Here is a 22,576-nt window from a genome sequence, read left to right on the forward strand (position 1 = left end):
ATCACAGCAATTAGAAAACAATTTGTCATGTCTGAGATAGCCGCAACTATCACTGAGCCATCCACTGAAGTTTTCTTTATCATACAATTCCCGTCGATGGCAAGTCATGTGCAAAATGTTCCTTACACGAAAATAAACTGTAAAACAATGATTTATGTAAACACCAAGTCTCATTACTTTGTGATATTCACACGTTTCTCATGAAGCAACTCGATAAACGAGCACACCACAATTGTCCTTCACAAACAACAGCCTGTCAATCAAAGACAATGGCCGTAACTGTTCTAAACAAATCCATCTATACAGGTCAAAGAAATAGACTAAACTACCCCACTTAAAAAAAGGATATTAAAATCCCGTTTCACAATACTGGCCGACTCGATGCGCCATAAAGTCAAGAGTCCAGCAGAGAGATGGTAAAAAATACAGCAAAACACAGTTTGCTCTATCGGGTAGAATGAAGAGGCGAAAATTGCTCAGGACTGTTTTGGTTTTGGGACTCATGCAGATGTCTTTATGCCTCTCAACAAAGTAAGTTAATTTATTTCTTTTATGGTCAGAACAGTCGAAAGTCTCCTGAAAATATAACCTTTCTTCCAGCAAACTCATGCTCTTGAATTCATGGTTGCTCATGCAAATGTATTCAGTGTATATAAGTTTCACGGGAAAAACAAACATGAAGATAATTTTGAAAGTCAACCAAACGAGAGGTCGTTAATTCTTTAAAGAAGTCGAGATATAACAGTATACCAGCCCGATGCATGATAGTTCTACGGTTTAAAAAAGATCTAGAACGATTGCGTAAAATCTACTCCATTAACCGCATGATAAATTTTACTAAATATTACGCTACTTTCTTTACAATTTATATCATAAGGTTCATACTAAAAATCTGCTAAATTTTCGTATCAAGCCCATGCATCATGACTAATGTCATTGCAAGCAAGCATGGACGTATTGAGATGTCTTAGCGTCCGAGCATAAACCGGCTGGTGTAATAAAGTTAGGATGATACGATAATTGTTGATGATACGACGAACATTTGTTTGTACTTTAAGGACCAAATACATCGTTCCAAAGGCGAAGCAACCGAACAATGGTGGTTGGACAAACGGAGAAGGTACAGCCTCAGGGACCAACATTAAGAGGTGGGCAACGTACTGAGAAAAAACAGTATGTAAAAGCCGGCTTGCGAAATCACATCTTTTGACCATAATGATCCATATAGTAATGAAGAAACCAAGATTCTGAATAAGATTTCACAGGATTAAGTACTTCATCTCGAGTGGTCTTAACTCTTGAGATGTGGACGATTTCCACTCGAAATACAGACCTTAAATATTACCCACAATTTCTTCGACATCGAGTGAAGTGCCACAGAGATTTCGAAGGATGAACATATATGAAATTGTCGTAGGTTGTACAAGACAAGAACATCTTCGATACTTGCAACGTTGCTACAAGATCAGTACGATAAACGGGTGAGGCCTGACGAGGAAGGTGGGTTATTGAATAAAATATCAAATCTAGTTGTCTTTTAACAATTGAAGTAATTCTTGCGTCATCTTTCAGAAAAGCCGATGAATCTTGGTCTTAATGTTTACTTTAACACATTGTCTGGGTTGGACGAAGAAAACATGGTAGGTATTTAACACGTCTGCATGAGTGTTGTTAACCTGATGCTGACCTCAAATTACATCGTAATTGTCAAGTGGAACAATAATTTAGGGAAAAAGCGTTCACCTTGTAATTTGATGTGCCTAATCAGAAAACCTGTTTGTGCGTTGATAGAAAGATGTTTATGTGCAAATTTTTCGGCTGAAACAAACTCCACATCCCCCTGACTTTTATATCCTTCTGAATTGAGCTATCATAAACCTGTATTGTCAGACAGAGTACATTTTTCAACCTCTCTCTTAAAGGAGTTTGATATCGATTTCTACCTCCGTCTGATTTGGACGGACCCGCGGCTAAACTTCACGCACTTAACTAACAGCACCAGCACTGACAAGCACATTCTGGTCGAACCACCAGAGCAGGTCTGGGTACCAGATGTCTTCATGGAAAATAGCAAACACGCATCTTTTCACATGGTAACGAAAAAGAATGAGATGCTACGACTTTGGCCAAACGGATCCCTGTTTTACAGTGTAAGGTACGCCGAATAAATTCAACTTTTAATTCAATGATAACATCGCATACACACATTTTAAAGCCACACTTCAAATTTCTCCCACCAAACTCCAATTCTTCTAGCTCAAGAACACGCAAATCGATCGTTTTCTAGTGTTTACCTGCCTTGGAAAACACGGCGCTTGACAGGAACATTTTTTCGAGGCAATTTTTTTCTAGTTTGCAGTAAGAAAAAAAGCTTTAGTCTACGTATTTAGTTATCGTTTAGAATTACAGCAAAAGTGAGCTGTTTCATGGTGCTGTATCGCTTTCCATTCGACGAGCAAGAATGTAGTGTGCAATTTGGCTCTTGTGAGTATACCAATGCATTCGGTATATTTGACTTTCCGCTTTTTCCGATGTTAGGCAACGCTGCATGAGATGTAGTTCATGGGTGCTTCATTCCTTACCAATATCATTGTAACATATATTTGCAGATAAATACACGAGAGACGATGTGGCTCTCAGTTGGCGGAAATGGCTCGATGATCCATTGGTTCAAATCAGTCCGAAAATTAAGCTTGCCAGATATACTATCACAGAAATTGACACACGACAGGATATCATTAACTATGGCATCGGAGGTTTGTCAACACCGTTTGGTACAATCGACATTCATCGGAGCCGACACCTCTCATACAGACGCTTCTCTAAAGAGATATCTCTAAAACAAACAGTTCTCTAATATTTACAGTTCTCTCCAAGAGGGAATTTCTTTACCACGAGTATATTATTTTATACCAATAGTTCTGTTAAATAGGCATTTCTTTACTACAAACAGCTCTCTTATATACGAATAGTTCTCTAAAAGAGGCATTTCTTTACTACAAACAGTTCTCTAATACCAACAGTTCTCTAAAAGAGACATATCTCTGATATAAGCAGTTCTCTTAATACAGACTTCTCTTTACCAAACAGTTCAGCACAAAATACGTTTCTCTAACATTGATCAAGACAGTTCAGCCTTTCCAGTGCAATGCAGAAAGCTCTCCAGTGCAGAAACCTCACAAATAACCTCAATTTCTCAAATACAGACACCCTCTCACAGAATGCCACTTGTATTCTTTTAGGTCACTATGACTACCTCGTTGTTGCCATAAGATTTCAGAGGGATGTTGGCCATTACATACTACAGCAGTATATGCCATGCTCATATATTGTCCTGTTGAGCTGGGTGTGCTTTTGGATCGAAGCGGATTGTGTGGGAGACAGGATATCAATTGGAGTAACACTGGTTCTGACCATTGTATTACTGCAAGGATCTCTCAATACGAATATGCCAAAGGTAAACAGCACATACAGTGATATATATACAGGTCAGTGGTAAACTATGGCGTTGATAGAAAGCAAGAGAGAGGAAGCAGAAATAATCTCAATTCCACGCCATTTATAGTTTATACTCTAAACCAGGAAGACAGATAACTCCAGGCACATAATATAGCTCAGTTCATGACGTTTCACCCCATGACGTCATGAACTTAGATCAACTGGTTCCCTCTTAAATTCGAACTAATTTTAGGTGTCGTATTCAAAATATATCGATTACTACTTCAACTTTTGCTTGGCTTTCCTAATGGGATCCATCATCGAATCCCTGATCGTTTATAAATTCTACAAACTGCGACAGAACTCCGCTGCCAAAGTTCTGGAGCCGAAGTTCAGTTCCCAGTCCCTTTTCCTAATGCGCACACGAAAGGTACTATGAATCTCACATTTGCTTAAGAAAAGTGTTTCATGGAATCAAAGCACTATTATTTGTATCATATTTCAGGAGCACTGGAACTGGGGTTCCATGGATGAAAGAAAGACTCCAGTTCACCCGAGTGTGAGGTCAGTGGCGGCAAATGGAGGTGCCAATGACGACAATATGTCGGAAAAGATTGACAGAGCCTCTCGCCTGCTCTTCCCAGGCCTATTTGTGATATTTAACGTAATTTATCATACTTATTTCAGTATAATATAAACACAGAGTAAGGAACGCGCCAGATGTAGGCAAGAGACTCGCGAAAGTCTTTGCAATAAATGAACTTTAAATGCAAAACTCGGTGCTGTTGTTTTTCATTGCAAAATAGTCTATGAGCGCTATTACATTACCAATATACACTACGGTAAGATTTTAGATAGCGTCAAAAATTCTCGCAGAAGCATTTCATTTTTAAAGCTCGTGTATCATTCGTTTTTTACGTTTTTCGGAGTGTGTGTTTTTTTTCATTAATTGAATTGTATTCTTGTAAACACTCGTGGAATTGCCGAAAATTAGTTAAACCCGAACTCGTTGGATATGATGGATACATATATGATGATGCAAGGGGATATGATAGATACATATATGATGATCAAAGGGGATATAATAGATATATGACGATGCAAGGAGATATGATAGATATATGATGATGCAAGGTGATATGATACACATGACTCTAAATATACTCTAAATCTTTACCTCTTTTTCAAAATTACTTCTTCTGTTATAAGCGACGATGGCGATGTTTTCCAACGAAACCGACCGATCGACATAATAAAAAAGAGAAGCGTCCAAATCAAATTGTTTCAAATACCAGACTCGTCCAGCGTCAATTAAACGTTTACTTTGACGACCAATATCCTCGCTTTGACTCTTAGTAAATCCTAAAGCTCTGTGAGAAACGAAAATGTGTTGGAACGATGAACACAGATCGAGGGGAGCGACTATTATGGAACTTGCAAGACCGATTAGTATCCCAGGGTGATGAGACTCTAGCTTAGACTCTGTTAAACTATAGCTTCAATGCTGGGAAAAAATTATGCTGGGATGGTTAAACGAAAGCATAATATCATTGGTTATCTTTCTATACTAAAATACAATAGAAAGTGTCTGAAAATTTTTGCCGTCCAAAGGAAAGCGCCTCTACTCTATAAAGTGCTTCTTTCACCATCCTACACCCATTCACCCACCTTATACAACTTCCTTCATCGACTTCTATCGTTCTATGTTCATGGTCATCCCCTCTTGTCCCTGTTGTATCCTCAGTCAGCTCAGTTGGGGCCCCAGTCACTGTTTCGCACGTCGTACGGTTTTCAGAGGCCTGGGTATCATTCTTAGCGTTCGCCCGTGTTTCCTTTCGACTGCCACAGGTAGCCCAACTGCTCAGGCAGCACAGAATGTGAAAGTCGTACGCAGTAAAACCGAGATTTTCCAAAAATGTTCTCCCGACATAGCTAGCCCAAGAACAACAGTGGTGACAGCACAATGCAAACAAAAGACCCCGCACACGATTGCCGCCAAGTTTTAGTCTCTTTGTTGATCTAAAGTAGAAAAAAACAATTGTTTTATTAAAAAGAAGAGTGCTAAGTATACTTCATGTAATTTGTTTGACTTGGTTTTACCTCAAATCTGTGATCTAGTTAATATTATTGACTGTGCCACAGAAATTATATTCTTGCTGATCAAAGAGAGTTTTTTTTTTCGTTATTCAATAGCATTGAAAAATCTTTCAACCTCTGCCTCTCTATTAAAACCTCTGCCAAATACCATCATGGTGACTTAGATTCAAAATTAGTGAGTGTCTGAGAGTATTAGTATGTACAGGACTATGTATTGTTTCAATATAGGAGGCTAAGCACACCTGGCTTCATTTCTGTCTGGGTTGTCGTCAGAACACTCTGTTTCGTCAGGTGAATTGAGTAGACATCTCAATCCCAGATCTACAAGATATGAACAACACAGTGATATTCAGACTGGAGTTAAAATATTCCACTCTGTTGTATTATATTTGCATTTTAAATACCATACCATACCATACCATACCATACCATACCATACCATACCATACCATACCATACCATTCTATACCATACCATACCATTCTATACCATACCATTCTATACCATACCATTCTATACCATACCATACCATACCATACCATACCATACCATACCATACCATACCATACCATACCATACCATACCATACCATACCATACCATACCATACCATACCATTCTATACCATACCATACCATACCATACCATACCATACCATACCATTCTATACCATACCATTCTATACCATACCATTCTATACCATACCATACCATACCATACCATACCATACCATACCATACCATACCATATCATACCATACCATACCATACCATACCATACCATACCATACCATACCATACCATACCATACCATACCATTCTATACCATACCATACCATTCTATACCATACCATTCTATACCATACCATACCATACCATACCATACCATACCATACCATACCATACCATACCATACCATACCATACCACGCCATCCCATACCACGCCACACCGCACCCCACCACACCACACCACACCACACCACTCCATTCCATACCTGTTGCAGCTCCACACAGGTGTTTGCTGACGGCAGTTACTTCTTGTTTACTGTTGGATATAAGCGGCACATTATCTACCAAAGACAACATGCAGTATGACATTAATAAAGATTGTAGAATATAAGTTGAATATAAGTTGATATCCATGAATGAAGCGGATTGCAGCATCCTCTGTCTCTATATGGTAAATTCCATTTTTCTTACCTAAATCTAAGTGTTCAATATCAATCTGAATTCGGTGAAAACTTGGTCCTTGCTCTGGTCCACGGTGGTAGGAGTCTGCCTAAACCAATAAGATACGAACGCCTTTTATTTATGCCTTGAATATATATTATTAATTAACTGTTTGTTTTCCACGTAAGATTACCTTATATCGCGTGCTTGCCCTGTCGACAAGCAAGAAATCCACATTTGATTCATCTTTCATAGATTTTTGTATCCAATGTGATAACAAACCTACATTTACAGAGACAGGGGATTATTAATACTTCATTTATGATAAGTCTGGCCTAATTCTGACCAAGTGATGACACAATATTTGAAAAAAGTATTGTTGTCTAATTTACCCCGTCCTGCTCCAAATTCAACAAAAATTGAATCCGATTTTAAAAGTTCTGAATTTCTTAAATTTCCTATCAATGATGACTGAAACAAAAAAGGATATTTCATTCCATTCTACTGTAATTTACAAGCAAAATGTGCAAGATCTTATACCCAGTACCATTTGACATACCTGTTGGTGTAAATGCTTTTTCAAAGCATGGTTACAACTGGTGTTGTTTATTTCATTTTCAAGACATTGTTCAGTTAAAACAGAGGTTTTGATATCAACAGCATTTCCTACACAGAAAACCGTTCCCTTTATTCACCATACTTTTATATTCGAACATTGCATAGAATATGTGTGCAGTATAGACTCGTAAAGACTCACCTTGTTCAAAGTATAACTTGATTCTGTCTATACAATTTTGGATATCATCTTTTGGAATTTTCCTTAAAGGTAGCTGCTCATCAAAAGAATGAAAAAATGATTGAATTAGCAAAAGGCAAAAGTACTGTACAAAATATCATTCTCTTACCTTTTCCCATGATGATTCATTATGGCAAATTCCACTGTTAATATTTGCAACATAATATTCCTGCAATGGAGATTGACTGGCAGCTCAGGCTAGATCTAACTGGCAATTCTGATTACATTTAAAAACTCTCATCTTAATATAACTCAACATTTGCACAAATCGTTTTTGATTTTTTATGTTGAATTCTGAAGATCTCTGTGCAGTCATTCAAGTGATACCTTGGGTCAGATTGTTTGCCTGTTTCTTTCCAGAAAATTGGTACATTCACACACTTAAATTGCATTTCATTTACTTACAACGTTTCTCTTCTTAGTAACATTGCATTTCTTCAAATGTTTCTCAAGTTGATCCTCAAACACTGTGCTGTAGATAATGAATAATACAGACTGTGCTATTTTGTATTTATGAAAGTATATAGTTTGTAACTAGAGGATTGCCCAAGATGACAAAAGATATACTAGTATATAGTAAATTACCTACATCAAGTGAATGTAGTAATTTACCTACATCGAATGAAGTGCCAAAAATCAAAACTGATTTACCCTAGTATATAGTAGTTTATCATTTGAGAATGTCAGAAAACAGTATGACAGTATATAGATAGTCTCTGACAGTTCTCTGTGTGAATGATGAAAGATACTGCCTGACTGGAAAGTATGCAAACTGCGCAACCTAGATTTCAAAAAAATACTAGTAAATGTATAGGAGACATCAAATTGCGCGCCCAATATCTAGGTTGCGCGATACAAACTTTCCACACTGGAGATACTGTATGCTGTGAATCAATGAGATCCTGTGAATAGAAAATTCATTAGAAAATTGAATTCTCACTGCTTTGTATCCAGTGGACAAGGAATTCGTTTTCGCGCTGGAATGCCCTAAAAATAGAAGACAAAGTTTAATGGCAAGAACCAACTTATATGAAGAGGCTATGCCTGGCTATCAAACCAATTATTCCATATATCACAGAATTCCGCACAATATTTATACCAAAACTCGTTCTTACTTGGTTATCTTGGGCAAGATATGAATGTTCACCACAATATTTGTTTCTTTTCCCAGGAATCATTTTACAATATCTGTTTTTACGTTTCAAAAAGAACGCACATCCTTGATGTCTAGTTTCCTCCGTCTTTTCAAAATTTTCCGCCATCTTGGATTTGGATTATGTATACTTCATGTATGCAAATGATAATGTCGCATTGGTTTCCACACAAGGACCATCGTTATTTCGGGAATGAATTCAAGAATTGTGGATAGATACTTTATTGACCCTCCTCTGCTACCCTTAAGGCTCCATAGATATCCTTAGTGCTTACCTGCCTTACTTATCTATCCATGCCTAGGGTTTCTAAGCTTCTAGCATTTCTTTGTCATTCATAGGTGTCCCATCTGTTTTAGCCATCCTCTGCATCTTGAGTAGTTATGTCATAGTTTATAAGTAAAAAATACCCGATTCTCATTGGTCAATCCTGTTAGTTAATCACAGTTTAATACAACCGTCCCCTGATGGATGACGAATCAAATAAATTAAATATACAACATCATATCTTCAAAGAACCTCACATCAAATGTGGTAAAACAACTGCCTAAAATAGACAAAAACACTTATCGACCTTCGTTATACCACTTGACGAAGGCCCTTAGGTCGAAATGTCGAGGTCGAAGTGTTTTTGTCTAGCTGGTTGTTCTTGTTATATCAAGTGAACTGTGAACTCTAAAAAATTAATAACTGGAACGATGCCTCCTCATCGTTTTTGTGAAGCCAAAATTCGCCTTCAGACATGCGTGTCTGTATTTATCAGAGTTCACTGGTTATACCACATTTAATGCTAAGTTATCTATCATACTGCTCTAGGCATCTCGCTTGACAGTCCATTTAGGTTGTTGTCTATACTCTCGTAAATACCCTCTCCAGAGCTTCCTTGTAGCGATATGCTTGTTTTATCTGTGCTGATCTTAACCTTGTTCGTGGGGTCGATTTCTTCATAATTATGAATTACTGGTTTACGAGGTATAAAATTTATTTCTGCATATATAGCAAAATCAGAGCTACCTGCAAAGATTAGTACAAGTGTTGAGATTTTCTTTCAAATTTGACAATTGTGATCACAAATTTCAGCTCGAGCGGCGGAACGGGAAGTATAAAAATCATAAGAACTTACTATCTCTTTGCTTTATTCGCTTCATCAACGCTTCTCTTTTGCGATAGAGGAGAATACTGACAGCTACCACAATAATCACAGCGCAAACACCGCATGTGATTCTGATCATGTTGGAATTTGACGATCCTAGAATGCATAATCCCAAAAAATATCGATAAGGAATAACCACAGCAGAAAGTATGAATGACTTTACGACGAGGACAATGATAGAACACGACAGCGACAGCAACAACAACAACAACAACAACAACAACAACAACAACAACAACAACTGCAACAGCATACAAATAACTTTATATCCAACCTAGGCATGGTCCCAGGTTGCAGGGTCTGCTCTCTCTGTCTTTTCCATATTGAGAACAATCCTTTCCATTTTTGGGCTTTGGGTTGTCGCAAGTCCGTGACCACATCTCGTACCCTACGCCACACGTCACGCTGCAGGAAGTCGATCTAATCCAATCACTATAGTTACCGTTAACTAAATTAAAAAAAAAAACGAAAACAAATATTAATCAAAAGAAAAGTATAAATTCAAAGACGATGTCAACTGTAGTCACAAGTAATCTCTACTACACTAAGGCTTAAAGTGGAAGTCAAGTCCGTTCCGCTCATAACAAGTGAGGAACCTCTGATGTGAAAATCGCCTAAATTTCGCATGTTACTTATTTTTTCTTAACATAAACTCTAGTTCATATTGATTTAGAGGCGTAACGAACCTAAATAGTGTTAGATATTCAGACAGTGCATCGTATTGTAAACAAACCGACTTTCACTTTAAGTTTTACTCTTTCGGAAACTTGCCTGGACACTTTCCTTTTCTACAAATTCTATATTTTATCTCCTTTCCATAAGCAGTACAATTTTTACCGCCATTCTTTGGGGCCGGATTGTTGCAAACACGACGCCAGGTTACAACACCTCGTCCACATGAAACGTTACATCCACTGCTTTTGCTCCAGTCACTGTAATTGCCATCCACTACGAAAATGAAAAAAAATTGGGGCATTCGTCGATAAATGACTGGAAGATCCAACTTACTGCAGAATCACTGTCTTTGAAAAGCTCTCAGCTCTTAAATTTAGACATTAATGAGAAACATGGAGTTTGTTAATTAAGAAGACAGCTTACCAGGACAAAGTGCTGTCCGACATGGTCTATACTCAATGGCTTCTCCTAGGTGACTACAGTTTCTTCCACCAAACCTTGGCTCAGGATTGTTGCAATCTCGTGTCCATATTTCAAAACCTCCACCACAAGTTACATTACACGCACTGCTCAATGACCAGTTGCCATAATTACCATCCACTGTAAATGAAAACATGCAACTGCATTAAACATTTCTTAACGTTAGCGATGCACAATGTCTTCCGTGCAGTTCGAAAATAATGAAATGGGAAAAATTGACATTGTTAGTTTGAAAACTATGCTCAGGCGATTAGCAACCAAACTCGCGCTTGTAATTGCAATTGGGGTTGAAACAATTACCTTTGATACATTTAGGGATATCGCAGTACTCCCATCTCTTGTTCCTATCAGTAGTAAAACACCAAGGTCTTTTTCCTGAGTTTTGAGGATTCCGGCAATAATTTTTAGCGTTATTGAGATAAGAATATGTGGTGTTCATGGTATGACGATGTGGACATTGTTCCGTCCATGACTGACAGGGAATACCTGAGGCTGTCACTGATATGTTCCCATTGTAACTACTTCCGTTTAGGAAAAGGCAATCTAAAGAAAATCAGCAAATATTGGTACATTCACTGCATGGCGATATATTATAAGTAGCTAAATCGTAGTTTACGTCAAAATAACGACTTAGCTGGCCAATACAGCCACTATAACTATAGTTAAAGATTAACAACAACCCGCCTCCTGATGTTTACGTTTTGAAATACTCTCACGCTTTACAGCTACGTCTTAAAACGTTAACGGTTGACAGACCATAAAATCCCACCATTGACATGCAGAAGCTGATCACAAGGAATAACAAAGCATCTCTAGGCTCTAGCCTTTCTCATATGACGTACATCATACAGAAACCTTATACAATGCATCAAAAATAGCACTACATATGAGAAATAAATTTTACAATACCGTGACTTTCTGAGCTTTTGTTCCTAGCGTAGGCTATACACTCCACATTATCCCCGGCGGTTACAGACGGCTGTTTCAAACAATTGAGCAGATCCTTATCCCCGGGCGATCCCGACAAATGAATGTCTTTCCAAGCGTTAAAATACACACTGCATTCCCTCAAAAAATGAAGACATGTTTCTTTGCAAATCTGTCTCGGTTTGAGTGTACCCGTTGTGCGATCACAACTGGGAAACATGAAATAACATCCAATGAAACGCATCTGGTTCGCACATTCGTCGGAAACGTTTTGTGGACTTAAATGCCTTTCGAAAAACAGTTTTTTGTACGTTTCTTCGTATCCCTTCAACTCGTCGTTCCAATATTGCATATCGTTTGTGGTTGTGTTCACGTATGTATCCAGTTTGATTCCGTGTGCAGCACAAAAGGGACTGTTCAGTTTCCTCAAAGGATGGCAATAGCTTGGCTTGGCAAGAACTGCTTCAGTATGCGCTGGTATACATTCCCTAAAAAAGATAACGTTTCAATTTTCAAAATCAACTACTCTTATCAAATCAACACAACTACTAAGTCTTTTTGTATATTTTAGGTTGTCGCTTGAAGTTGAAGGATAGGAAAGTAATAAACGTGCTGATTTTGATGTTGTTGAATCAAATTTAAATTGATCCACCGCAGGTATAATTATTGGCAAGTCAACCATATCCTGGGCAGTAAGCTGATCCTGACGGTCTGTAGATAATGTCAGCATAAATAAGATGCCGGTAAGTGAATCTGTCATGGGTTGATAACATCAAGAGTCGAAGCCAAGCAAAAGCTTGCATGCACACGTCAACATCTCTTCAAATATCCATCATGCATCCGGGACAGCCTCCCTAATTCTTATAAAAAGATAACCGCTTCGTACTTAGACCTAGTAAGGTGTAGTAACTCTCATGCCTGCTAAATGATATTTTCCCTACCGTAACTGCCTAGAAATTTGAAAAAAGATTATTTTACCTTTTGGCATCATTTTCCCGGTGATATTGCCCTAGAGTAATGAATTGAAAAAATACATATTTACAATACGAAACTGCTTGGTTTTGATGCTAGAACAAACCTTCGCGTTCGTGACCCTTGATGTAGAAAGGTTTTACATTCTGGTCGAGAAAACAAAAACAATGTGAAATCGTGAATGCACATTTAATTTTACCATGCAAAAAGCATAGCTGGGAAAAACGTAACAAAGATAATAACCGAATTCTGTCCTAACAAACAATTTCCCATCAGTAAACATCTCATGAATTTGGAAAAACGGACATCGACCGCTATCTTCGCGGTAATAACTATAACTACAGTAAGGACTTAAGACTTAACGGCTGCTTTCAACGAACGTATTTTTGATACGTACGTATGCACGCACATAACATACTGTTGTCCTGCATATATCCTATTAGACGTACGTATCAGAATTGTCGCAGGAAGTTAGCTTTGGGGCTTTTGGCTAGTCTAATCCAGTTAATCCCGTGCTTTTTACAGCTAGCCGGGACAGACAGCACGATAACAATTTGCTTACATACTTCAGTGCTACAAAATAACTTATTATGATACTTCTCGGTGATCCACAAAATTGCATACGTCATAATGTCAAAGGAATCAGAAAACGATAAATTGGGGTAGTCCAAGTAAGGCGAGCTCACACAATAATATCAGTAAATAAAGTGAACTAACGTTGACCATTCTGACCTTATATATATATACTTAGTGACTCTGAATCATAAGAACGTATTGTTAAAAATATGTAAACACAATAGACAATACATATACAGTAAACTAAGTGACTAGCACTGACCGACGGCTGTTAGCTAATAAAATAAACTGATTAAAAAATAATAATATACCTGCGACATTTGAAAAGATCCATGTTAAAATGAACCCAGTGCAAACACTGTTTAGTAGATACGTTCGGTCTTCGTTCATGATAAATTTCCTATCAACTCACTGAGTTGCCAGCTCTCTGAAATGCCCAATGAGGTTACACATTTAAAAGCAAACTCGACTCAATATCCTATCATCCTGTTCGAATCCAAATTGCATTTCACACGCTGCAGCAGCAACTAAATTGCTGAGATCAAATATACTTCCGCAATGGTATGACACCGGCGCATCCGACTTCCTTCTTGGGCATTTGAAAAGCACTCAAAAATGTGTTATCATTTGAAAGTATAATTTCGTTTGTTTGTTTAACGCAAATCTTATACCATTTCCTTGTACAAAACGTTCGATTTCCTCTTAAGAAAACAACAAAAGCATCTATTTGAGCCTCTTGAGGGAAATGAGCATAGTTTTAGATAAAATAGGCCTGATGCGATAGACACAAACTTAAAAAAACAGCTATTCTGGGTATCATTTTCACACGGGAAGTCGACAGGTTAGATGAGGTCATTATTCATCACATCACATGTTCTTATTGTTGATGGAGTGCCCGATTATACACGTATTAGGTAATATGAAATAGATTATTCGAGCATCTTCAATTTTTTTAAAAGTTTATTTTTATCACAGCTACTATTGTTCTAAACGTGTGAAAGACCACAAGCTATGTAAAATAAACCCTCTTTCAGCTAGTTTCAAAGAAGTGAACCAGAGTTTTATAGATAGTTTGCAAATGAAAACGAATTAATAGGTCATAAAATTTTAAACCACTTATTTTTTTATGCAATGATTATATTGTTATTAGTCTGAAATCGAGTTTCCATCAGCTGTCAGGCTTTCATATACAACACCAGTACCAGTCTCCTGCGATGTACTCGTCCCTTCTTCTTGGGGAACAAGAGCGATACAGCGAAATAGTTCGTCGTTTTCCGGAGGCTGTTGTTCGCCACGGATTTGTTCAGAAGAAAATTTAACTATGGCGTAAAAAGGAACGTTTAGAGAATTTAAACGAAAACTGACGATACAGCTACACAAGAGCTATGATTATTGAGAAGTGATTTGGTTTGGCGCAGCAGGGAATCAAATCAAGGCAAAATGATAGCTATGAAACGAAGAGTCATTTTATACAGATTATAATCACTGATTTAGAAATATCGCTCGGGATAACTGAAGCAATGGACTGTACGAAGTCCATACTAAAATACGAGACCTCAACTCACCACTCTTTCCACGGCGTTTGTGACGAACGAAAGATAAACTTAAGATTATCACGACTATGACAAAGGTAGCAGCAACGATGAAACCAATCGTCTTGGTGTGGGAGACAACTGGAATATATTGATAAGAAGAAATAATCATCATTCAAACTCTATTTGATATCACATGATACTCAGCACCACACGTATGTTCTTACCTTGGCAAGGTTTCTTCGCGCACATTCGATTTTCATGATCCACTCCCTGCTTACTGCAGTTTCCACCGTATTTTCCCGGGGGGTTATCACAGTTTCGTACCCAGATTTCAACACCCTGACCACACGTGGCACTACATGGCGACAATCTTGTCCAGTTGCCATAGTTGCCATCGACTAAAAGAAGAAATGTTCGTTGTGTCACTTTTGTAAACAACGAACTGTCAGCGTATCCATATGAACAAGACCATAGTATTCTTAGGGTGATCAATCTAGAACTTATTTCGCAGTAGATTGTGCATCAATGAATTTAGTTTAGATTACTTTCTGAAAAATCCTTAATGATTAATCCTTATAATTTTTTATAGAAAACCTCTAGAAAACAATTTGGAGAACGACAAACTATCCAGGAAACGAAAGTTGGTCATGTTTATAATCGTAGTTAGTTTAATCTTCACCTGGACATGGCTTTTTGGCGCACTTCCTTAACTTAATCGACTTCCCCAGTTGACTGCAGTTGCTGCCTCCGTATTTTGGTTCTGGATTATCACAATTACGTCGCCATATTTCCATTCCTTCACCGCACGAAACATTGCATGGGACATCCAAACTCCAGCTGGTGTAACCACCGTTAACTAAAAATACGAGAAGAAAGATACTGAAATACCTTTCTTCGCGTGTAGCTTTGATTCATTTGCGAAATAAGTTGAAGTAACATCGTTTAAAAAACGTTTATTCGAGATTTGTTCGCACTGCTTGCTTCTATATACCTTGTTGAACGTCTTATGACAGACCCCTCAAGAAAGATGTAGCTAGCTTACCAGGGCATGGTGCTGTCCGACATGGTCTATACTCAATGGCTTCTCCTAGGTGACTACAGTTTCTTCCACCAAACTTTGGTCCAGGATTGTCACAATCTCGTGTCCATGTTTCAAAACCTTCACCACAAGTTACATTACACGCACTGCTCAATGACCAGTTGCCATAATTACCATGAACTAGTAAAACATTGAAGTTTCTTTTATGATAAATACGAGTGAAAAATTAATAAAATCATTATTTAAACCACTTGTTTCAGTGACGAGATAATCGTTATTCTCAATTATTACTATACCTGGTGTACATCTAGGGATATCACAGTACTCCCATCTCTTGTTCCTATCTGTAGTAAAACACCAAGGTCTTTGTCCTGAGTTCTTGGGATTACGACAATAATTCTTGGCGTCATTTAATTCTGGATATGTGGTGTTCATGGTATGACGATGTGGACATTGTTCTGTCCATGGCTGACAAAGAATACCTGAGGCTGTCACTGATATGTTGCCATTGTAACTGCTTCCGTTTAAGTATAGACAATCTACATAGAAATATATGGCCACTTAATCTCTGTCTAATAATTTATAGCGGATATCTTTACACTGGGCACTGCCCAAACAGTCAAAAAAACTCTATCCGTTGTTTTGAAATTGTTTTATACCCGCATTGGTTGTCCATTCCGGAGCTTGAATTGTAACTAGAACAGGCAAAGATACGTTATGAACATTTTTTACACACAAAATGCAGGCAGACATTTTTTTTTATTGTCTCATTCTCATATTACCTGCAGAATCTTCAAGATCAGCATACCAGCATTCTGGGGAGTCACCAGCATTTCTATAAGGCTGTAGTTTGCATTGTACGAGCTTTCTCGTCTTAGTATTTGAATACTTAATCGTATAAGCCTTTACAAAAAAATCCCAAATTTTGTCACATGTATGAATAAGATTAAGACATGTTTTTCGACAAATCTTTTGCTCCTTATACTTGCTCCGGGTTCCTTCGCAACTTGGAAAATAAAAATGGCATAGTAATGGCACTAAAGCATGTACGCACTTTATCACCGCGTCGTTGTCCACATTGAGGAGTTTGCCTATTTTTGGTAAACCAAGCCTGACATATTGCTCATACTCTTTATTGACTTGATCATTGAACTGCCTTTGTTTATATGGCCTTCTGTATGTGTAGTCTGACAAAGTCACACCATGATTCTGACAAAAAGGTCGGGTGAAATTCACCAAAGGATAACATCCACTTGAGTTGAGCAATGGCTCAGCTTCGGCAGGAATACACGTCCTAAAATAAGAGCTAGGGCCGTAAAAAATACCGTAAAATATAAAAGTACAAAACTCCAGGAATATAAACGTTGTTTACAGTACGATGCCAGTTGCATTGATGATTTATTTTAACCTGCAGTTACAAAAGGGATGGCCATAGTATCAACAAGTGTTAACTCATGGTTTCTCCATAAATATAACTGTTTTTTTTAAAAGCACGGACGATTGAACAAAAGAAAATATTATACCTGTTGATGCCATGAAGATGGTGTTTATCTATAAGAAATCAAGTCAAAAGCATTGTAAGTCTATTCAAGTATTCCAGTAATTCCACGGTGTGAACGGACGTTGTAAAATTACCATGCCGAGGTTACCTGCGTCATTTGGTCGTGAAATCGTCGCTAATATCAGTAGGATACCAGCAATATTCATGAAGTTGAAGATTTTCGTTTGAAGCGCTTCGTATATTCTCATGCACATCGTGAATTTTCGAGACATAACGACCCAATGCGTCTGCCAAGGTTAAAGGTTTCTATGTCTTCCTGTAGAACTATGAAAAGCCTTAATTTCTGACGTGCACTGAATTTGCTTTCGAATTCGTAATAATTTCAAGTGATGTAAACAGTTCTATTTCAAAACTATTCTCAGCCTTAAGTGTACAACTTCCTCAAAGCAATGCATGATAAACGATTTCTTTGAATGGCAATTAAGGATCAAGAAAAGCAGTCAAGCATATGTGTAGCTAATTGAAATGACAGAGCAGCCCTCTCGGGAAGCAAGGAAGCAAGCTGATGGCATTGAACGTTTTGAGTTTAATGGCTGATGCTAGCCGAAAAAAAGACATATTATTCAGTTTAGCTAAATAAAGAAGCTGCCGTACGCTCTACTCCGTGGTCAATGACAAAGAATGCGACTACGACGACAATACGAACGACGATATCACAAGATATGACAGGCGGATATTAAATACTTGACTGTATATAATATATGTAACTTTGAGGTAGTTGTGACCTTGAGGAAGTTGTAACATTGAGAATGAAAATGTTTTTTGAATAGAACTGTTTACAATTTTCAAATGAATCATAATCTAACGTGTGGTCATTGGAAAACCAACACATTTGAGCAGATATGTCACAAATATTGGAACTCTGCACGAGATTGTGTGCAAAATTTCCGAAGAGAATAGTTAATTTCATGAATATTTCTTCTGTTCTACTGATTTTAGCGACAATTTCACGACCAATTATTGCAGGTAACATCCGTGGTAATTTATCAAGTCATTTAGTATTGCAGAATACGTGGAGAGCTTTACCATGCTTTTGTTTGTCTTGTTATAGATGATCAACATCTTCAACATGGAAACAGGTAAAGAGCGAATATCCTTTCATCTTCTTTCCTCGCAGAAACCGAGTAATTCCTGCCTGGTATATAATTGCCGAGATAGGTGAAATGACATCATTCACTACAGTAAAATGTTGCATGGTAATTCTGTTGCACTCATGTTGTACTGCGGCTGTATTCATGTTGTACTGCTGTTGTACTCATGTTGTACAGCTGTTGTACTGCTGTTGTACTGCTATTGTACTGCTGTTGTGTACTCATGTTGTACTGCTGTTTATTCATATTGTACTGCTTTTGTACTGCTGTTGTATTCATATTGTACTGCTGTTGTGTTCATGTTGTACTGCTGTTGTACTTTTGTTGTACTCATGTTGCACTGTTATTGTATTTATATTGTACTGCTGTTGTACACATAATTTCATCATAGTTATTGTACTAATGACTTTGAAGCGTTCCCACAAAATCTTCACACGCATTTACCCGTTAAAGGTATGGACATGGTTTAGGGCGTTTTGATCAAAATGTTTATTAATTTTAGGACGTGTATTCCTGCTGAAGCTGAACCATTGCTCAACTCAAGTGGATGTTATCCTTTGGTAAATTTTACCCGACCTTTTTGTCAGAATCATGGGGTCACATTGTCAGACTACACATACCAAACGCCGGATGAACAAACCTATAACAATAATGAGGGCAATAAAGCGCACGACCGAGTTGTTAGGCTTGGCATGCCTAAAGTAAGCAGGCTCTTTAATGTGGACAACGACACGTTAATAAAGTGCTTACATGCTTATGTGCCATTCACTTGTAATTATCATCTCCCGAATTGTGACGGAACGCAGAGCGAGTATAAAAAACAAAAGATTTGTCGGAAAACATGTCTTAATCTTATTCGTATATGTGGAAAACTGTGGGATTTTTATGCTAAGATTATAATCGGTTATAATCCACAGCCGGAGTGGAAAAAACTTCTTTATTGCGAACTACAGCCTTATAGAAATGCTGGTGACTCCCCAGAATGCTGGTATGCTGATCTTGAAGATTCTCCAGGTAATATGAGAATGAAATAATAAATACAAAAATGTCTGCCTGCATTTTATGTGTAAAAATGTTCATAACATATCTTTGCCTCTTCTAGTTGCAATTGAAGCTCCAGAATGGACAACCAATGCAGGTATAAAACAATTTCAAAACAACTGATAGAGTTTTTATGACTGTCTCAGCAGTGGCCAGTATAAAAATCTCCGCTATAAACTATTAGACAGAGTCACAAAGATTAAATTGCCATATATTTCTACGTAGATTGTCTATACTTAAACGGAAGCAGTTACCATGGCAACATATCAGTGACAGCTTCAGGTATTCCTTGTCAGTCATGGACAGAGCAATGTCCTCATCGTCATACCATGAACACCACATATACAGAATTAAATAACGCCAAGAATTACTGTCGTAATCCCAAGAACTCAGGACAAAGACCTTGGTGTTTTACTACAGATAGGAAGAAGAGATGGGAGTATACTGTGATATACCTAAATGTACACCAGGTATGATAATCATGAACAATCTTTAATTATCTAAGAAGTGAAGCGAATCCTGCCCCGTTAACAATGACCAGTCATCTAGAAACATTCTCAGATATTCTCACATATATTTTCACATATATTTTCACTCGTATTTATCATAAAAGAAACTTAAACGTTTTACTAGTTCATGGAAATTATGGCAACTGGTCATTGAGCAGTGTGTGTAATGTAACTTGTGGTGAAGGTTTTGAAACATGGACACGAGATTGTGACAATCCTGAGCCGATGTTTGGTGGAAGAAACTGTAGTCAACTAGGAGAAGCCATTGAGTATAGACCATGTCAGACAAAGCCATGTCCTGGTAAGCAATCTCTTTAATCGATATAGGAAAAGATCTTGATACAGCGTTTTTGAAACGATTTGTCTTACATGACTGGTATACGTACATGAATTGAAGGTAAAGCAGGGATGGGGATATTTATGTATCTCTTTATTCATATATCTAGTTAACGGTGGTTACACCAGCTGGAGTTTGGATGTCCCATGCAATGTTTCGTGCGGTGAAGGAATGGAAATATGGCGACGTACTTGTGATAATCCAGAACCAAAATACGAAGGAAATAATTGCAGTCAGCTTGGAAAGTCAATCGATTTAAAGAAATGTACAAAAAAACTATGTCCAGGTATGGATTAAATGAACTATACTTACAGTAACTTTCGTTCCGGAGCAAATTCCAGTAGGACACCTGGCTAGATTTAACTAATTTCTCGTAAGAAAGAACTCTTTCAGTTCTGGATGGATTTCTCTATGGATACGCTGATCGTTATAATTAGTCGTTTTATATCACGCAAAGATCACAAAAGTAACACAACGAACATTCTACTTTTAGTCGATGGTAACTATGGCAACTGGACAAGATTGTCGCCATGTAGTGTCACGTGTGGTCAGGGTGTTGAAATCTGGGGACGAAACTGTGATAACCCCCCGGGAAAATACGGTGGAAACTGCAGTAAGCACGGAGTGGATTATGAAAATCGACTGTGCGCGAAGAAACCTTGCCAGGGTAAGAACATACGTGTGGTGCTGAGTATCATGTGATATCAAATAGAGTTTGAATGATAATTATTTCTTCTTATCAATATATTCCAGTTGTCTCCCACACTAAGACGATTGGTTTCATCGTTGCTGCTACCTTTGTCATAGTCGTGATAATCCTAAGCTTATCTTTCTTTCGTCCCAAACGACGTGGAAAAACAGGTGAGATTAAGGTGACAATTTCGGTATAGTCTTCGTATCAATATTTTAATAATAATATTCCTGGCGTGGAGATCATTCATGAATTCATCACGAATCGTTTGTTTATCGCCAAACCAAACTAATCAATTTTCTCCATTTCTGTGTAACAATACCATGTCTTCATTTCAATTCACTATTTAAAAGTACCGTTTCACGCTATTGTGAAGTTTTTTTCTGAAGAAATCCGTGGTCAACATCAACCTCAGGAAAACGGTGAACTACTTCCCCGTGTGGCTTTTGTTCCTTCTAATGAAAGAAGTTCGTCACAAGAGACTGGTACTGGTGTTGTTTATCAAAACTTGACAACTGATGGAGACCCAATTCCAGGCCATTCGCGTGGTGTTGTAAATGACGAAGGAGATTACGGCAATACAGGACCTTCGGCAAGCTCATGGTATGATAGACTACAGCTTTTCCGACCATTAGCTATTGATTGGCTACGAAATGCGTGGGGGAATGTTGACGAGGAAGGTCACCATGTTTATGACGTCACGCAACGTGTCAGACAGGTTTTTGTTCCATACGACAAGTTGGGAAACACCGCGAAAGTTGACTCGACCAGAAGAGTGGAAACAAGTGATTCCACTTATGATAGACCTGAAAGACCCCCAGTGGTTACAGGTCAGTGTCTTGGGGAGACAGCTGAGACGTTCGAAATTACTTGAAATATTGAAACGAGAATCGTTGCGTCTTATTTTTAATAATTCTTATAAGTAACTACGTTAATTTAGCTTCTGGACTAACTAGTGAACATGATTGTTGTAAAAACATTTACTGTATCTCTCCGGCTTTGCGATTCCAGTGCGATTTCAACTCACTTTGCATGAGTTTATATTTGTGTTTATATTGAAGTAAATATTTATTACCCGGCAATCACGTTTCATGACATAGTCGTTCCTATTTTTGCTGCTGTTAAAGGTTTTGTATTTCAACTGAGGGAGATAACTAATGTCTTGTGTTCTGTGAGCAATAACGATGAATCATTTTGGAAGGAATGTTTCTGTCATTCCAATCACACATGCTTCACTGGTTTCCTTAATTGCCGCTCAACGAAATCGGTCATAATTGCTTACAGGAAGTCGTGCATTTCTGAACGAGATTAGTTCGAGACGAGTAATGAGTTAAGAAA

At 37.8% G+C, this 22,576-nt stretch overlaps 5 protein-coding genes across 10 annotated transcripts in view; 2 read left to right on the forward strand and 3 right to left on the reverse strand.

Moving 5' to 3' along the window:
- Window positions 1-8,762, reverse strand: part of LOC114522438 (tRNA:m(4)X modification enzyme TRM13 homolog) — a 53,651-nt gene extending 44,889 nt beyond the window's left edge. For all 4 annotated transcript variants that reach the window (XR_003686902.1, XR_003686901.1, XR_003686900.1 and 1 more), the window contains exons 1-13: window positions 8,616-8,762; window positions 8,441-8,487; window positions 7,906-7,972; window positions 7,610-7,669; window positions 7,462-7,534; window positions 7,264-7,370; window positions 7,097-7,175; window positions 6,898-6,986; window positions 6,735-6,813; window positions 6,530-6,604; window positions 5,778-5,856; window positions 5,107-5,457; window positions 4,616-4,808 (exon numbers count right to left, since the gene is read on the reverse strand). Coding sequence is in view for 1 of the 4 variants with exons in the window: in XM_028543114.1 (XP_028398915.1) it covers window positions 4,616-4,808; window positions 5,107-5,457; window positions 5,778-5,856; window positions 6,530-6,604; window positions 6,735-6,813; window positions 6,898-6,986; window positions 7,097-7,175; window positions 7,264-7,370; window positions 7,462-7,534; window positions 7,610-7,669; window positions 7,906-7,972; window positions 8,441-8,487; window positions 8,616-8,762 (1,446 nt within the window). In the remaining 3 variants the exon portion in view is untranslated. The remainder of the gene's footprint in view (window positions 1-4,615; window positions 4,809-5,106; window positions 5,458-5,777; window positions 5,857-6,529; window positions 6,605-6,734; window positions 6,814-6,897; window positions 6,987-7,096; window positions 7,176-7,263; window positions 7,371-7,461; window positions 7,535-7,609; window positions 7,670-7,905; window positions 7,973-8,440; window positions 8,488-8,615) is intronic.
- Window positions 386-4,159, forward strand: LOC114522440 (glycine receptor subunit alpha-4-like). Its single transcript, XM_028543117.1, has 10 exons — window positions 386-531; window positions 1,059-1,148; window positions 1,418-1,500; window positions 1,573-1,640; window positions 1,923-2,155; window positions 2,402-2,484; window positions 2,610-2,756; window positions 3,243-3,457; window positions 3,692-3,868; window positions 3,944-4,159. Exons 1-10 carry the CDS (start codon window positions 458-460, stop codon window positions 4,133-4,135), a joined length of 1,362 nt encoding a protein of 453 aa, XP_028398918.1. The 5' UTR covers window positions 386-457; the 3' UTR covers window positions 4,136-4,159.
- A 179-nt stretch (window positions 8,763-8,941) lies between the features above and the next one.
- Window positions 8,942-14,032, reverse strand: LOC114522512. The gene is made up of 9 exons (XM_028543213.1): window positions 13,746-14,032; window positions 12,865-12,895; window positions 11,869-12,374; window positions 11,260-11,502; window positions 10,903-11,079; window positions 10,576-10,752; window positions 10,079-10,252; window positions 9,775-9,900; window positions 8,942-9,665 (listed from the first exon to the last, which is right to left on the reverse strand). The coding sequence occupies exons 1-9, from the start codon at window positions 13,822-13,824 to the stop codon at window positions 9,454-9,456; spliced, it is 1,725 nt and encodes a 574-aa protein (XP_028399014.1). The 5' UTR covers window positions 13,825-14,032; the 3' UTR covers window positions 8,942-9,453.
- Window positions 14,033-14,182: 150 nt separating this feature from the next.
- Window positions 14,183-17,977, reverse strand: LOC114522511. Its single transcript, XM_028543212.1, has 10 exons — window positions 17,658-17,977; window positions 17,532-17,559; window positions 16,791-17,302; window positions 16,668-16,703; window positions 16,305-16,547; window positions 16,012-16,188; window positions 15,649-15,825; window positions 15,194-15,367; window positions 15,000-15,107; window positions 14,183-14,753 (listed from the first exon to the last, which is right to left on the reverse strand). The coding sequence occupies exons 1-10, from the start codon at window positions 17,779-17,781 to the stop codon at window positions 14,581-14,583; spliced, it is 1,752 nt and encodes a 583-aa protein (XP_028399013.1). The 5' UTR covers window positions 17,782-17,977; the 3' UTR covers window positions 14,183-14,580.
- Window positions 17,978-18,146: 169 nt separating this feature from the next.
- LOC114522513 (inactive tyrosine-protein kinase transmembrane receptor ROR1-like) lies at window positions 18,147-22,515 on the forward strand. 3 transcript variants are annotated; one of them, XM_028543215.1, is made up of 6 exons: window positions 18,147-18,535; window positions 18,621-18,648; window positions 19,163-19,674; window positions 19,763-19,798; window positions 19,927-20,171; window positions 20,335-20,447. In XM_028543215.1, exons 1-6 carry the CDS (start codon window positions 18,412-18,414, stop codon window positions 20,362-20,364), a joined length of 975 nt encoding a protein of 324 aa, XP_028399016.1. In that variant the 5' UTR covers window positions 18,147-18,411; the 3' UTR covers window positions 20,365-20,447. The 3 variants fall into 3 exon arrangements, with proteins under 3 accessions (XP_028399016.1, XP_028399017.1, XP_028399015.1); XM_028543214.1 differs by lacking the exons at window positions 18,147-18,535; window positions 18,621-18,648; window positions 19,163-19,674; window positions 19,763-19,798 and adding exons at window positions 20,657-20,833; window positions 21,041-21,214; window positions 21,301-21,408; window positions 21,628-22,515 and having other exon boundaries at window positions 20,049-20,171; window positions 20,335-20,511; XM_028543216.1 differs by having other exon boundaries at window positions 18,446-18,727.
- The last annotated feature ends 61 nt before the right edge of the window (window positions 22,516-22,576 follow it).

This window comes from Dendronephthya gigantea, unplaced genomic scaffold (assembly GCF_004324835.1).
Source record: "Dendronephthya gigantea isolate DGI-Jeju-01 unplaced genomic scaffold, DenGig_1.0 000023F, whole genome shotgun sequence".
Taxonomy (NCBI): Eukaryota; Metazoa; Cnidaria; class Anthozoa; order Malacalcyonacea; family Nephtheidae; genus Dendronephthya; species Dendronephthya gigantea.